We start from the raw sequence: 16359 nt of genomic DNA on the forward strand, positions 1-16359 counted from the left end.
TGAGTATAGACAGCATTCAGGAAAAACATCAGCTAAAGATACATATTAAGGAGCCAGAGTCAACTAACCTATGTGAGAATGAGGATAAATATACTGAACTGCTGTGCTTGTAATTCTGCTGACTGTACCAAACTCTTTGGTCAGACAGGAGAATCCATGAGGAGGTCACTGTGACATGAACTTTTAATCTCAGTATCTCTTAGGTTATGATCTGCAATTTCAGGTGCATAAAACAGTTAATGCACTTTGAATATTTCTGCAGTTCTCAAATGTCAATGCAAACCCAGGGGGAATGAATAAAAAGCCAACTAGGAAAACCCTGGGGAGGGGGGAATATAAAATCAACTATATAAATTTCCACCGGAGAATAGACAAAATACATTAATGACTCTCCTGGAATTCATTTCAATTTCAATCTAGCACAGCCTAGATTAGTAGAGAGAGTATCATGGCACTAGTCATAGTTAATGCTGTTTTATTCAGGCTTAATTAAACACACCTGTCTTATTCTCTCATTTAATCTCCAATCCTAGAAGGCTGTACCAGTTCCACAACCTTAATGGAATAAGGAGGATGAGAATGAGATCCACAGAGGGTAAATGTGTGAACTCACATGGAGAACAAGTCCCAGGGTAATAATCTACCTCTAGTCAAAGACCGACGACTGCCTGAGCTATTCAAACAGCATAAAAATGGAATCTGAAGAAATTAAACTATTTTATTCTCAAACAAAAGCAAACTGTTTTAGAGAAGATTAAATACTGTTGAGCATCCAACAATGGCTCTTGAAATGTCATTGCTTTCCTTTTTTTGGTAATAATTTAGTCCTAACCATGACTCATGGTTCTCATTTTAGATTTGACTTTTCTTGTTAGCTTCTAGGCAAATTTACTGATGACTGAACCAGAAAAATGGGTAAGTAATTTAGTGTCTGTTATTTGTACTTTGACTTTATCTGTAGTAATGATTAAGTACAATAAGATAATGCACTGCCAGTGATTTATTAAAATTTTATTGCATGTAATAAATTATAAATTTATTTTCAAAGTCTATACCAAAAATATTTCTGGAAAACATTTTTTCCTTTGTTTGGTAAGTTACAGGTGAGCAGGCTGACATTACATCATATTCTCATGGTGAAAATTCCCAGCCACAGTTAAACCCAGCCTTCCATGTTGATACTGCTTGATAAAAACAGAACAGCATAAACGCTTGCAGAGTTTGCTGAAGGCCTCTCCCTGAAGGGGGAAAATTACAGATACATCCTCAGTAGCCTTAAACCCATCATCTGTTGTACACACCTGATGGACCAAATGAAAGTAAGAAGTAAGGCACAAAGAATGCAGTAAGTTAAAGACTATGTAGATTAGAACCAACAGTGTGACAGACAAGGCATGCACTTTTCTACTTTTAACAGCATATTCAACTGGTTCTTACCAAATTATACAGATTATGAAATTTCTGAAATGACCCAAATTCTTGCATATCAAATTCTAGAAATCAGCACATCTTAAGACAGTAGGAAAAACAAACTCAGAGCCTCACACTTGCTAGGCAAATGGTCTACCACTGAGCTATGGAAACATAACTTTTACATGAACCAAATGTGTGTGTGTGTGTGTGTGTGTGTGTGTGTGTGTGTGTGTGTGTGTGTGTGTACTTCAAAATTTTGTCTTAGTAGAATATGAATGAGATTCATCTGTTTTTTGTTTCTGTTGTTTTGTTTCTGTTGTTGGTTATATAGCTGTATGAAAGGCTATAGTAATTAACTCTCAACTCAAGGCTGAGTTCAAATGCTAGTATTAGAGGAAAAAAATAACTCTCAAGATGGGGTACTAATTCACATTGAAATAATAACCAGCAGGAAAAAATTGCAGCTGTATAAACACATAAATTTTACTAAAACCTATGGAAACCATAGGCAGAGTCTAAAATTAAAAGCTCATTCTGTAGGTCAGGCTTCAGTGACAGTTCTTATTGTGGGGTGGTTAAAGACCCAGAACTCCAGCAGAATTACGTGCTGGGTCAAACTATTAGGAAAAAAATTAAGTTATATTTGAACTTACCATTCTGTACATCAAGTGCCTATTGGCTGAACTGAACTGTATTCAATAATTCATATTCTACAACTTAATTCAACCACTACAAAAAGCTAAGTGGAAAGATTTATAGTTGAACACTGGGTTTCAAAGGCTGGTATCACATATCATTTCATGATATAGTGAGAATTCATCAGCAGAAGACTTAAGAACCAAATTGAGAGTTTGATTTAAAATACTTCTCTTTGCCATATGAATAGTAGTAACACATTACATAGCAATCAAAAGAATATTTGTATTATTCAATTTTCTGTTCTAGGCAGACTACTTTGGCCCAGTGAACTCTCAAACTCTAACTACAAAATTCTACATTACAGCCGCATTGAGGCTAACCAATCAGCATTAGCAAGTCTTAGCAAGGAATTTTATGTGCATACTTTTAAATACTCTTATGTGGAAATGACAGTATATGGACAGAAAGAGCTGACTGTGCAAAACTACAATGTCCCTTCAAAATCTGAATTCTGTGACCTTAAGGTCACAATGGAAGCAGCAGAAAGAGAGCAGGAATGTCAAAACTGCTAGAAAGAGGAAGAGTTAATCATAATAAGTGCAGTTGATTTTATGCATCAGGAGTAAGATGTTATAACATATCTATCATTTACAGTGGGTTCATGTAATTTATCTTCAATTAGAATTATTATCTATTCAGCAGCTGAAGCCTAAGAATTGCTGATATGCTGCAGATGAGGAAACATTTGCTAGTCACTCGACTCTGGCCTTTCTGCAGTGAAATAATGATCACACAGTATAGATCTCTCATTCTGTAAAGCAGTTTGGCTTGACATAAACTGAGCTGCACTGTCAGCACTGACATCACACTATCACCCTCCTTTGCTGGACTTTAGGGGTCCATGCACCCCTTCAGCTTTCCTGAGTTTACATTTCAGTGTCAGATTCACACAGAAAATAGCACACACATCTTTGACATCCAAAATTTAGACCTCTAAAACAAGTTACTATAGCTACCTAAGAAATGTTTAGCCAGGCACTGGTGGCTCACGCCCGTAATCCTCCTACCAGGAGGAAGATCAAGCTTTGATACCAGCCTGGGCAGAAATAAACAAGAGGCTCTGATCTCCAAATAACTAGTAAAAAAACAAAAAAGAAGTGGAGTTGTAGTGCAAGTGGTAGACCAACCAGCCTTGACTAGAAAAGCTAAGGGACAGTGCCCAAGCTCTAGGCTCAAGCCTTAGTACCAGCACATAAAGAAAAAAGAAGTGTTCAAATATCTGAACCGCAGAAATATAATGCATTAAAAAAAATCACCTTTTCATGTTTGTAAATGTCTTATCTCAATCTAGTCTTGATTTGAATGGTCATCAAGCCAGTGTCTGAGGCATTCTAACTTATTCATTAAAATGAGTGGAGCCTATCTGCATTCATGTTTACAGTCTCAGGCCATACACAATGTTATCAACATACCAGAAGACCCTTTCCCATACAGAGTTTACACTGCTAAGTCAATAAGGAAAATGCAATCCACAAGTCAACACAGCAATTGCTACTATGATGTTTTTTAAAATATGTTCAAGGAAATGTTAGCAAGTACTTCCTCTAGCCAGATGCTAGGGGCTTATGCCTGTCATCTCAACCACAGAGAAGCTGAGATCTCAATGGAAGAAGCTAGGTGTGGTGGTGCATACCTGATGCATAAAATAGGCAGGCTGGGCTCAATTACACACCGAGGCAAGAAGTAGGCCCTATGCAGTGGAGGGAGGGAGGGAGAAAAGGGAGGGAGGGAGAAAAGGGAGGGAGGGAGAGACAGAGAAAGACAGAGAGAGACAGAGAGAGGGGAGGGGGAGGGGGGGAGAGAGAGAGAGAGAGAACGCAAGCTGGCAGTATATCTCAGTGATATAGTGCCTGCCTTGCAAGTACAATGAACTTCAGTTCAAATCTAAGTACTTCCAAAACAAGGTCTCTTCTTTGAGTATTTTCAATGTGGGTTAGTCTTTACTGAAGGAGTTTCCTTGGAGTATTTGATACACATTAAGTAGGTTAAAGATGCTCCTCAAAATCATTTGTCACACAATATTTGCCCCTGATAACCCCTCAGGCTAAGCAATGCCCCACTCAGAGAGCTGGTTTGGCACCAGCTTTGGCATAGTGGTGTATTCAGAAGTTTCATTAACTCATCAGGCTATTGGATCTCAGTTTATTTCTTAAAATTAACAAAACCTTCCAGGCACTGGTAGCTTATGCCTGTAATCTTCACTACTCATGAGGCCAAGATCTGAGGATCACAGTTTGAAGCCAGCTCAGGCAGGAAAGTCCATGAGACTCTTATCTCAAGTGATGCTGTGGCTCAAGTGGCTCAAGTGTGAGCCTTGAGCACAAAAGCTCAGAGAGTACCCATGCCGAGTTTAAACCCCCGGACTGGCACAAAAAAAAAAAAATCAACAAAAATTATTGCTAAAGCAGTAAGTCTGTGAATTTCAGATTCAAAAATGAGCATTCAGGCAGAGAGTGACGAATACACTTGCTTATCATCCTATACCACATTCACTTCCTCAGCAAAAATAGGTCCCAAAATGCCCATATACCCAATTGAACCAATCCTGAGCAGAAGAGTCAATACAGAAAGGTTGCATAAAACAAAATCAGTTCCTCCATAAAGTTTCACTTACTCAAATAGGACAATGTACCAGTGCCATAGAAAACAAGGTATAATGACAGGTTTAGAATGGTGATCCTGGTTATCACCAAAGCTTCTCCAGACAGCATAGTTCATAATGTTTAATGTAATTATCACCTTTGGAGAATAGTCACAGTTGTTTAATTATAGATATGTTCTAGGATGCACAATTAGTTCATCTGTAGTTTTGAGAACACCATGTCATGTGCTTATACCAATGAGATGACCAACATGTCCCTTGGAGAAGTGAATCTACTATTGGCTGAACCTTGTCATGCAGCACATAACTCTGATGCCAAGTAACTACAGTCATATAGTTACTCAGCAGCAACTACTTCAGTTTACTTCACAGCCGTTTTAACCTCAGCACTGGTGCTGTGGGCTTCTATTATGGAAACTTGCCTTGCCCAATGGAGGATGCTGGGCAGTGTTACTGGCCTCCACCCACCCACTGTCAAGGGCATCCCACCATTGTGATAACCAAACATAGCCCTAGATGTTGCCTGAAATAAGCAAATCTTCCCCTGTGGAGAGCTGTCGCTTTTTGGTCTCAACTGAAGTTTGCAGCATCTCTCTGCTTCTTTAGGCACATGGAGATATCAGAACAAAGATCCAGTAATAAGCAGCATTAGAGATCTCAAGTCTGTGTGATGAGAAACATGAGTGGCTTTAGGAGGTTAGGAAGAAGCCCTCAACATTTCAGAGAGAATGACAGGGAACTTTACAATCTTTCTTAGTCAGAATGACCTATAATATAATGTCTAATTGGCAAATACCCTAGCAATTATAAAAATGCTTGCTGTATATTACAACCTCTTAAGGGTTATAAGGATTGAGGTGATCTAAGAATAAAAACCAGAGCAATTATCAAAGGTCTATAAATTGGCTGAATATTCTCTGTAAGTTCTCAATTCAAACATCTCTAGTCTGGTCTGTTGATGGCCTGCCTGTTCTGCAGCCTCATCATTTCTTTCAAATTAGCAAAGAAAAAAAGAAAAAAACTAGAAAACCAGATCCATCATGTCAGAAAGAAGTACCCTGTTACATATCAAGAAGTACATTATCTAGCTTGAAAGCCACCTCTGCAGTCTCCACATCTTTTGTTTTGTCACAGTTGTCAATTCCAGATACATCGTTCTCCTGAAGTTGCTCTTTTCTTACTGCCTTTAAACATTTGTCAAGTCTCTTTATGAACAGGTCCACATCCTGTGTCTTCATCCCGATGGCTGCTGCAGCATTGAGGTAAGCACAGGGGTAACTATCTGCGTGGGACATAAAGCCATGGAAAGTGTAGCCACTCACAGTTTGCACAGACCCGAGCGGCACAGCCCTGAAAGGGAGAAAAGATTGATCAATATAAGTGTCTGCTGCTGTGAGCAGAATGCTACCCAGAAACAAAAGGTATCTGTGTTTCTAAGCCATATATTTGCTGAAGTCCAGTCAGGGCAGTGGATCAAGCTTAAAAGCCAAGCAACTTAGGAGACATGGATAAGAAGTGTGAAGTGGGAGGCAATCCAGACAAAAAGTTAGCAAGACCTAAACTCAAAAAATAAGCTCCTTATGGTGGTTCACACTGTAATCCCAGCTAGATAGGAGGCATAGGTAGGAGGATCTCAGTCAGGTCAGCCCCGGGCAAAAATATAAGATCCTACCTGAAAAATAACTACGGCAAAAGTCAATAAATAAAAGAAAGAAAGAATAGAAAACAAGAGCAACAACAGGGAAAGAAGGAAGGAAGGGAAGGAGGGAGGGAGGGAGGGAAAAAAAGCATGGAGCATGACTCAAGTGCTAGAGTATCTGCCTAGCAAGTATAAAGCCCTGAGTTCAAACCCTAGTACCACACACCCAAAAATAAAAGAAGTTGGGGGGATGGAGGGAGGATGGAAAGGGATGGGAAGGGGAAACAAAGGAGGAGGCTACAATGCTTGATAAGAAATGTACTCATTATCTTGCCCATGTAATTGTAACCCCTCTGTATGGTATTTTCACAATAAAAATAAATAAATAAAAATTAAAAAAAAGAAGTTGAAAAACAGGCATAAATCATGGCCTATGCAAACAAACCATGAAATTATATAGTACACTGTTAGTTTACATTAACAAGTCCTGTATAATGACAACCATTTACTGATTATCTTCTAGGAAAGAACAAGAAACTCTAGAATCTCAAACACTTTTATTGGTTTTTCAAAGAAGTAACAAGACTGTGCTAAATCGGGAATCTGGTGTCACAGATGTAAGTCAAGTCACTTTGACCCATGTGGTCAGTGCTATGCAGTAGAAGTTTGAAACGTTTTAAAAGGGAAGATAGGAATACTAGGCATGACAGCACAGGCCTGTAATCCCAGCTACAAGGGAAGCAATAGATAGGATGATCACAGTCCACAGCTGGCCCTGGGCAAAAAGCATGAGACTCCAGCCAAAAAAAGAACATACAGCAAAAAAGGACTGAGGGCATGGCTCAGCAGACTGCCTGCATAATTCAAGAGTGAGGGACAGGGAAAGGGGACTGAGTTTAAAATCTAATACTACTAATTAAAGACAAAACAATCCTTTGACGTAAAATTTCTACCCTCTAATAGAATGAAATTCTTCAACAAAAGTATGTAAAATTTTGGATAAAAAACTTTGTTATTTTTCTCTTATCGCATCAAATATATAAGATTCATTGGATGCCATGCATTTATAAAAGGAAACACAGTAAGTACTTCTAAGGCAGTACTTGGTCAAGAATTACATAACCCTTTAGAAAGCAGCATTTTCTTAACCTTTTTACTTAAATTCAGATTGAAGATGATTTGGTTCTGATATCATGAGACACCACTGAAAATCATTTAATAAAGGAAATGAAATTAAAATTAAATGAAAATCTGTATCAAGATAATCTGTCTCCTACAACGAATAATATTCTTTTTTTTTTTTTTTTTTTTTTTGGGTCCCATCGTGGGGCCTGAACTCTGGGCCTGGGTGCTATCCCTCAGCTCTTCAGCTCAAGGCTAGCACTCTACCACTTGAGTCACAGCGCCACTTCCAGGTTTTTTCTTTTTGCTTATGTGGTGTTGAGGAATCAAACCCAGGGCCTCATGCATGCAAGGCAAGCACTCTACCACTGAGCCACCTTCCCAGCCCCCGAATAATATTCTTATCTTTCTGTGACTGTCATAAAACACCCATAAGTGGGTAGATAATAGTCTTATAAGTCCTCTGTCTTGACATCCTTTATCCCACAATGAATTCCTGGTAGACATCAGTATGTACTTAGGGACCCTTGTTGAAGAAAGTGCTTCATTAGTTAACTCTGAAAGGCAAATAAACCAAAGTCTCTTTTAAACATCCTTACCTGGCTCCAGAAACCTGCCTGGTAAAAAGCATTGAGCCAAGCTGAGTGACAGCCTTGTCATGGTGCTCATCTAGTGTCTTTAGTGTCACAGCTAGAAAGGAAAAAAGTGCCCCAATAAGCTTTGGTTCACCAGCACAAACATTACTCAAAGCATGTTAACAACAGAGCTTACTCTTTATCCACTGTTAAGAAGCCCAGTATCAGATTAATGTACTTAATAATTATAGCCATGATTTGTTTTCATATCAGGCAAAACACATACTTGTATACATTAATATGTTCAGAATGAACAGAATTTTCATATCACCTAGAAATGTAATCTCTCCAGTTAAACTGAGCAATGACGTGACCAATATGGTTATTTACTCAAATTCAACCAAACCACATTTTAAGTACATGGGATATGTATATTTTTATGTGTATACATATATCTATATATATCTATGTACATATGTATGTATATATGACTGAATCAGATCAACATCTGCATCTGGAAATGGAAATTACCATTGGGAGACTGAGTGGTAAACTGCAACCTGTATACCACCAATATTTTGGCTATCCTTTACTGAGGACTAACATCCCCTGCTACTGACTTTCCATTTTATAAACATAATCTTCACCTACCTTCTAATAATTCTGTATATGATGGATTATTACTGCTATTTTAGAGATAGCAAAAAGGGGGTTAGAGGCTAAGACATGGCAGAATTAATAATCTTACTACTATCACACTGTACACTAGTAAATAGTGGAATGGCTTTTATTATATAAGAAGCCCATTTCAGCCATGGTGATTCACTTTTCTCAGATATATAGAAAATAGAAAACATATACTTCATATATCTAAATTAAGAGGTAATGATATTGATTTTTAAGCTGTTTAAGGGTGTAAAAAGTTAATGTTCATATTATCATTTTAATAGCTCTTGAATTATATGTCAAAATATACAGTCCTTATACAAAAAAAGTCATATTATAATAAACACGGAGTTCTCTTAACATGTGCAGCTAAAGCAAATAATAATAGTAGTACTACCCTCAGCTCCAAGATAATTACTTAAAGAGTTCTTGCTGGTAACCTAGGCATTTGAGCTAGAAACATGACTTATTTTTTGCATATTCATTCCATTTAATATTGACTCTGAGTCTCTCCATGGATACATTTTTCCTTAGAAAAAACACTAAAATATTTCTAAAGGTTAGCTTTCTCAATTTACAAATCAACACTGGGATGAATTTATAAATAAATATATAAATAGCCAGGTGCCAGTGGCTCATGCCTATAATCCTAGCTACTTGGGAGGCTGAGATGTGAGAACATGGTTCAAAGCTACGTTGGGCAAAAAAGCCAAAAGTGGAGCTGGGCTCAAGTGGTAGAGCACCAGCTTGGACCAAAAAAAGTTCAGGAACAGTTTAAGCCCCAAAATGGGCACACACACAAAAAAACGTATTATGAAAGAGTTCTCTTTTTTCTTTTCTTTCTTTCTTTCTTTTTTTTTTTTGGGGGGGTCCAGTCATGGGGCCTGAACTCTGGGCCTGGGCGCTGTCCCTCAGCTCTTCAGCTCAAGGCTAGCGCTCTACCACTTGAGCCACAGCACCACTTCTGGCTTTTTTCTTTTTGCTTATGTGGTGCTGAGGAATCGAACCCAGGGCCTCTGGCATGCAAGGCATGCGCTCTACCACTGAGCCACCTTCCCAGCCCCAGTTCTCTTTTTTTCTATAAATACCAACAGAAGTTGGTCCTCTTGTCCCTAAAGCAGGATGATAAGTATTGTTTTTCTTTCATTAAGCAAAGAAGGTACCTAATGATATGGGGTTATGGGGTGTCTGCAGCAGTCTTTCACTGTGGGCTTCTGACAACTTCTTCAGCTGGTTGGACAAATAGGAAAACATTTCCTGCAAGAACAAAATGTCATAACCAAATAAACACTGTAAATCCTTTGGAATTTTTCTTTATTTTTTAGACGAAGTCTTATTATATTGAGCATGCTGAGAATTTTTGATCCTCTAGTCCCCATTCCCAAGTAGATGGGATTAGAGGTATGTACCACGATACCAGTCAAGAGTTCTCACTCTAACCCAAGCAGCCATCAATCTTACCTGTGGACATAGTAATGGCACAGCAAATGATTTATCTGCTTATTCCTCTATCTCTGTACAGGCTACTCTTACACAGATGCCAGTGTAGTTTTTCAAAAGCAAAAGCTAGATCCTGCCCATTCTGTCAAGACTTTCTCTTGTTACTTCAAAAAATGCTCTTTAGCTCTAAAGGCCCCCACATGTGACTCAACCAACAAGCCCAGCTCCATGACTTGTGTCATTCCCTCATCTGCCTACTACCCCAGCCTCACTTCCAACCATTTTCTCTATGCTTCTCCCAGCGACTAGAAGAAATCTTATCCCCTGACAGAGTCATAGTTACGGACAGCTTCAGTAAGCCTGTGTATCTTCACTTTTTGAATGCAAAAAGAACCAATTTATTTAATGATCATCAACGACATTGCATAATTGTGGCATTCTAAGGATCGATTTTACAAAAATCCTAAAACTTAAATAAACAGAGAAATATTTAAAGAGGCAACTGTCATCATTTTCAGAAATGGAAAAAAAGCATCATTTAGAAGCATCATTTCTTAATACAAAAGATTTACTGGCTGAGACCAATATTCCAATACTCCTTCAGAAAATGGAACATTAAATAAACAAATGGAATTTTTTAAAACAACAATTTTTCATAGCAATTAGAGCAAATCATTAATAAAGGATAGAATTTACAGTTGCAGGATAAATTCTTTTTTTTTTTTTTTTTTGGTCAGCCGTGGGGCTTGAACTCTGGGCCTGGGTGCTGTCCCTCAGCTCTTCAGCTCAAGGCAAGCACTCTACCACTTGAGCTACAGCGCCACTTCCGGTTTTCTGGTGGTTTATTGGAGATAGGAGTCTCACGGTCTCTCCTGCCCGGGCTGGCTTTGAACCGCGATCCTCAGATCTCAGCCTCCTGAGTAGCTAGGATTACAGGCATGAGCCACCAGCGCCCGGCTTAAATTCTTATAATAAAGTATCTAGTTTGCTACCTTAAATGCTTATTACTTTCTTTTAAAAGTAGCCATATATCTCATTTAGATAATAAATGTTGTTTTTCTTCATCTATACTAGCCTTAATGTCCTAAGTGGCATCTGTCTATCTAATGCTCCCTTATATTCAAATTCATCAAGCTCTCATTAGCAGAAATAAGTCTGATAACCTGGAAGCAGGCAATCAATGTCTTTTATAGACACTTAGTGTTCATATCTAATAACAAAACCATCCCTACCCTTCATTTACCCTTAAGCATCTCTTAAGCATATATTGTTGAAGTTTTATGCATTTCAGTGATGAAGACCAATTTAAAATAATTTTCTTCCAGTTTGGCTGAAACATTAAACAGAAATGTGGCCAGAAACCCGTGAGTACTTAATTTGTACTTGAGTTAGCTATTCTGAAAAAAAAGAGGAAATGTTTCCTTAGCAACAACCCTAAAGGGTGCTTTTAAAGTTAGTGATGCACGCATAGCTATTAGAAAACTGAATCTGTCCAATGTTCAGTTTCTAATACTTTAATAAGCTAGTTTTAACTAGCTCTCTGAATCACTTGCTAATGCCACCAGAATTCCGGATGTTGTTTTGCTTGTTTTTTGAGACAGAGTCTCTACATAGCCCAGGCTGCCCTTGAACTACAGATCCTCCTGCCTCAGCCTTGTGAATAACAGAGTTACAATCATAAACTACCGCAACCAACTGGAATTCAGTAACTGCAGCTCGTATTAGAACAGAAGTCTTTATGAAGAGAATAGTAAGATAACTAAATCTCACATACCTCTAGTTGGGTATAATTAGGTACAAGAAAAATGTTTGAGTCAAGCTCATATTTAATAGTAAATATATATAGTATCTCTTACTCTGTGTAAAGGGTTATGTTATGTAAACCAATAAGCAATGAAGCTTTAAGTATCTCAAAGTACAATACACTAAATTCTATAATATTCCATTTATTAATGTTCTAAATATCCTCCTATTAATATCACTACACTTTAGAAATATCTTTTAGGAGATTGTACTGCATTATATACTAATACTTAGCTAAGCAACTTTTTTACCTGATATATTAAAGGTATTACAGAACTTGCACTATTTTTTGCTACAGTTAAAATCTATAACTGACATTTATTATAAAATACTTCTGTGAAGAAAGAAATTTATAAGCAACCCAAGCAAATGTATATAGAAAGATCTTACTTAAATGAAATATTATTGATTTTCTATGTCCTTTGTGCTGTATTTAACTTAATTTTTAAAAATTTCACTAGAGATAAACTGAACTATATACCCGAATGCTAATGTCAGCTATATTTTTAAGAAAATACAAAACTTTACACCATAGTTCAAGATGTTAATGGAAAAGAAGTTGAATTATATCAAGCATTATCTTTCATATGGCCTTTTGTAAGCTGTTAGCAGTCAAGAAACTCAACATCTAGACTCTCTCTCCAGAATCTGAAAATGTGCATAATTTTAAAAGAAAAGGGTCTTAACATGTGGTCCTGAGTTCAAGTCCCAGTACTGCCTAAAAAAAATTAACAAATGAAAAAAGGTAGAGTTTCTACTGAGTATGCAGAAAAATTGTAAGTTGAAGTATGTAAGTCAGGGAGTTTCTGGAGATCTATTTTGACATGTTAACATTTATAAAGACATCAGAAATTACATCTTTTTTTAAAAAGTCATCAGTTTCTTATTACAGGTTAAGATGAAAATAATACTCCATATATTATTATAATATGTCCTGTGAGGTGGGTAATAAAGCAAAGGCAACCATAAAAAGCAAGCTGTTTCAATGATAGCCTGAATGGATGGATGAATGACACTGAAGGTACATATGCATACACAGAAGCCCACATTTGAGGAAAACAGAACCAAATGTCCCTGACTATGGCCAGTACCAAGGATCCATGTACATTCAGCAGGCCTTGACTAGAGGTAAAAGCACTACACTCAAGCTGTTGAGGCCTCGTCTCCCGGCCTGATAGTCAACATTTTCAGGGGATTCAATGACTCTAGTTTTAGAGCTATAAATCTTCTAGTGTCTCCAAACTTAGCTGTGTTATAGGACACTGAAGTTACAAGTCTGGTGTACTTTAAGAACTTCATTTGTCCTCTAAGCTTCGGTTCACAAATTCTAGCTGCTGGAGCAGCCATTCGGCTGTGATTCCTCTTGTGCACTTGTCCAATTCAGCAGATATTTGCAACAATAAATGATTACCTGCCGCCTTGTTCAGGAAAGCACTCTTCTAAAAAGAAAGCTGAGCAGAATAATGGTCTTCTCCAGCTACAAAACAGAAGTGAGGCTCAACTTCTACGACTGTTCTTTTTGCATAGGGAAACGCAAAGGAACAACCTCTTGTATTTTAACCTCCTTTCTTAAAGGACTCTTCCGTTAAACCCCTGGTCATTTCTCCTCCCTATGAAGCAGATGGGCTGATCAGGAAGGGGCTAAGGGCAAAGAGGCTCAATTCACACACAAAGTTCTACTCTCTCTGATCCTTTCACCCTTCCAAAAGGAAGGCTTCAGAAGGAATGGCTTCAAGCTGAGTCCTTGTCTGCCTCTACTGAGAAACAGATAAAGCCTTTTCTGAAAAGATAGAGCTAGATGAAATAACCTCTAAAAATATCATTGTGGTGAATAAGGGCACAGAATCAAAAGGAATCTAAGTTTTTTTCCTTTAACACTCTTTTTTTAGTATACATAGCACCAAATATAAAAAGCAGCTCTCGGTGATGGTATATAAATAGCTCTGGCTGGAGCAAAATAGCTTTGCCTCAGCTTCTCCAGAGCTGAACCAATAAACTATCACTATTAAATTTTCACAGTTCAAAAGCAAGTCCATCTAAACAAAAAAGGCTTCTGCAACAAATCCAATAAAAAAACAATATTTATGCTACAGATATGCAATTATGGTTTATGGAGGACATCCACATCTTTCAACAGAAGATCTATTGAATGAAGTTGTTAGAAACAAAGATGAATTTACTTACAATGATGGAATTCTCAAAGTATCACTTTAATATTTTTGAAATTTATTCCCATAGATGGTCTCAGATCTAAGTAACTTCTCTATGTACAATTTTGAGTAAAACCAATTAGCACTTTGAGAGCCTCCGGGGTTTTAAATATCTCTACTAGGGAGGGTAGGTCACAAGAGCAAAAATTTTCTATGGCTCCTGGATCATCCTGATGGCAGTAAGACACAAGCACACAGGCTTCAGCCTCACACAGACCTGGGTTAAAGCAATTCTGGTACCAGATGCAAAATGATCTTGCTGAGTACTACATGAAGGAATGAATATCACGAACCTGGCACAGATCCTGGCATACAGCAGACACTCAGAAAAATGTCAGTCCCCACCCACTGACTTTGATGTTCCCTCCAAGAATTTTCGGGATGAAAATAAACAAACAAAACACCCAGGGCTGGGGATGTAGCTAAGTAGTAAAACATATGTGCACTTTCACAGGGACTTGGGTTCAATCCCTAGCACAAATGTAGACAACACACACAGGACTTCAATTGACATGTACTAATCTACTGCAGCCATGATGTAATTATCTTGCTCCTATTTACCCCTCCCCTTCTACAACCAGCCAAATAAAAGGAAAAGAACAAAGTTCTGGATGTTACAGAGGTACCTTTTGACATGGTGATGGATCCATCTAACTCATGAACACCAGTGAATATAAAATTTCTCTCATGTGTTTCCTCAATGATAATAAAGTACCTATGAAAAGCTCAGCTGTGTTGCCTGCTGGTCCATTCACTGGTTAAGCTACATATTCCTGCAGGAGACTCTCAAAGAGAATGGGTTTTCATTCAAGCAAAATAAATATATACATTTATGTACATTTGGAATCACCTACAAGCAACTGAAAAGTTTAAAGGCAAACACTGAATACCAAAAAACAAAATAATGAAGATAGAGAAGCACACTGGCTTATGCCTGGAATCCTAGCTACTTGGCTGAGCTCAGGAAGACTGCAGTTCAAGGCCAGCCTAGGCAGAAAAGTTTGCAAGATGCCTTCTCAACCCATAGCTGGGTATAGTGGCGCATGCCTATCACCCCAACTTTGTGGGGAGCTAAGACTGAGAAGACTGTAATTCTAAGCCAGTCGGGGGCAGAAAAATCTGAGAGACTCCACCATGGTGATGCTGGAGGTAATATTGCATGCCTTTCATCCCAGCTATGACATGAAACCTAAAATAGGCAAATGGTGGTCTGGGTGCATGTCTAGAAGTAAGCAAGAACTTAACCAGCCCAATAACAGCACTGAAGGCATAGCTCACTGGTAGAGAAACACTTGGCTCCTAGTCCACCCCCCCCCCCCCCCGCAAAAAAAAAAACCAAAAGATAGCACTAGTATCAACAATTCCAAAATCTTTTTTTTTTTTTTTGCCAGTCCTGGGGCTTGAACTAAGGGTCTGGGCACTGTCCTTAAGAATCTTTTGCTCAAAGATAGCACTCTACCACCTGAGCCACAGCACCACTTCCAGCCTTTTCTATGTATTTGGTACTAAGGAATCGAGCCCAGAACTTCATGTATGCCAGGTAAGCACACTATCAACTAAGCCACATTCTCAGCCTCAATTCCAAAATCTTAACGTAAGAAAATTAGGCAGGAAGTATTCTCAAAAGCACAATAACTGCTCTTTAATTAACATTTTTAACTCATTTGTTTCTACAAATCCTCAACTATATCTATGTATATATCTTAGGTCTTCAAAAGAACATTAAATTCATGATGGAAGCCAGTGGCTCATACCTATAATCCCAGCTTCTCAGGAGGCTGAGACCTGATGATAGTGATTAGAATTCTGCAAACTTACATCTCCAATTAACTAGCAAAATGACAGACTAGAGACATGACTCAAATGTGTCAGCCATGACCAAGAAAGCCAAGCCAGAGCACAGGTCCTGAGTTTAAGTCCCAGTACTATTCTTTCTTATTTCCACAGAACTTTTCACCTTCATGCAAATGTTACAATTTATGGATTATGTTGTTTCTTTACTGCTGGTATCCCCAGTATGTGAAGTAACCATGCCTACCCCCAGTAACCAAGCATACCCCCCCCCCATACACACATACACACACAATATGTGTTCAATGAATACCTAGAAAATTAAATATGCATGTCATTACACTCAACTTCTATACTCAACTTCACTGACTTTCAGTTTAAAGAAAAACAAACTGGTTC

At 38.1% G+C, this 16359-nt stretch overlaps 1 protein-coding gene across 2 annotated transcripts in view; it reads right to left on the reverse strand.

Annotated features, from left to right (window-relative positions):
• Window positions 1-4716: 4716 nt before the first annotated feature.
• The window catches only part of Sepsecs (Sep (O-phosphoserine) tRNA:Sec (selenocysteine) tRNA synthase), a 31610-nt gene continuing 19967 nt past the window's right edge, over window positions 4717-16359 (reverse strand). For both annotated transcript variants that reach the window (XM_042674740.1, XM_042674739.1), the window contains 3 exons: window positions 9880-9973; window positions 8075-8165; window positions 4717-6064 (listed from right to left, as the gene is read on the reverse strand). In XM_042674740.1, coding sequence (XP_042530674.1) covers window positions 5776-6064; window positions 8075-8165; window positions 9880-9973 — 474 coding nt within the window. In that variant the 3' untranslated portion in view covers window positions 4717-5775. The remainder of the gene's footprint in view (window positions 6065-8074; window positions 8166-9879; window positions 9974-16359) is intronic.

The sequence above is a fragment of the Dipodomys spectabilis genome, unplaced genomic scaffold, assembly GCF_019054845.1.
Source record: "Dipodomys spectabilis isolate Male_0828 unplaced genomic scaffold, ASM1905484v1 ptg000021l, whole genome shotgun sequence".
In the NCBI taxonomy this organism is placed as follows: Eukaryota; Metazoa; Chordata; class Mammalia; order Rodentia; family Heteromyidae; genus Dipodomys; species Dipodomys spectabilis.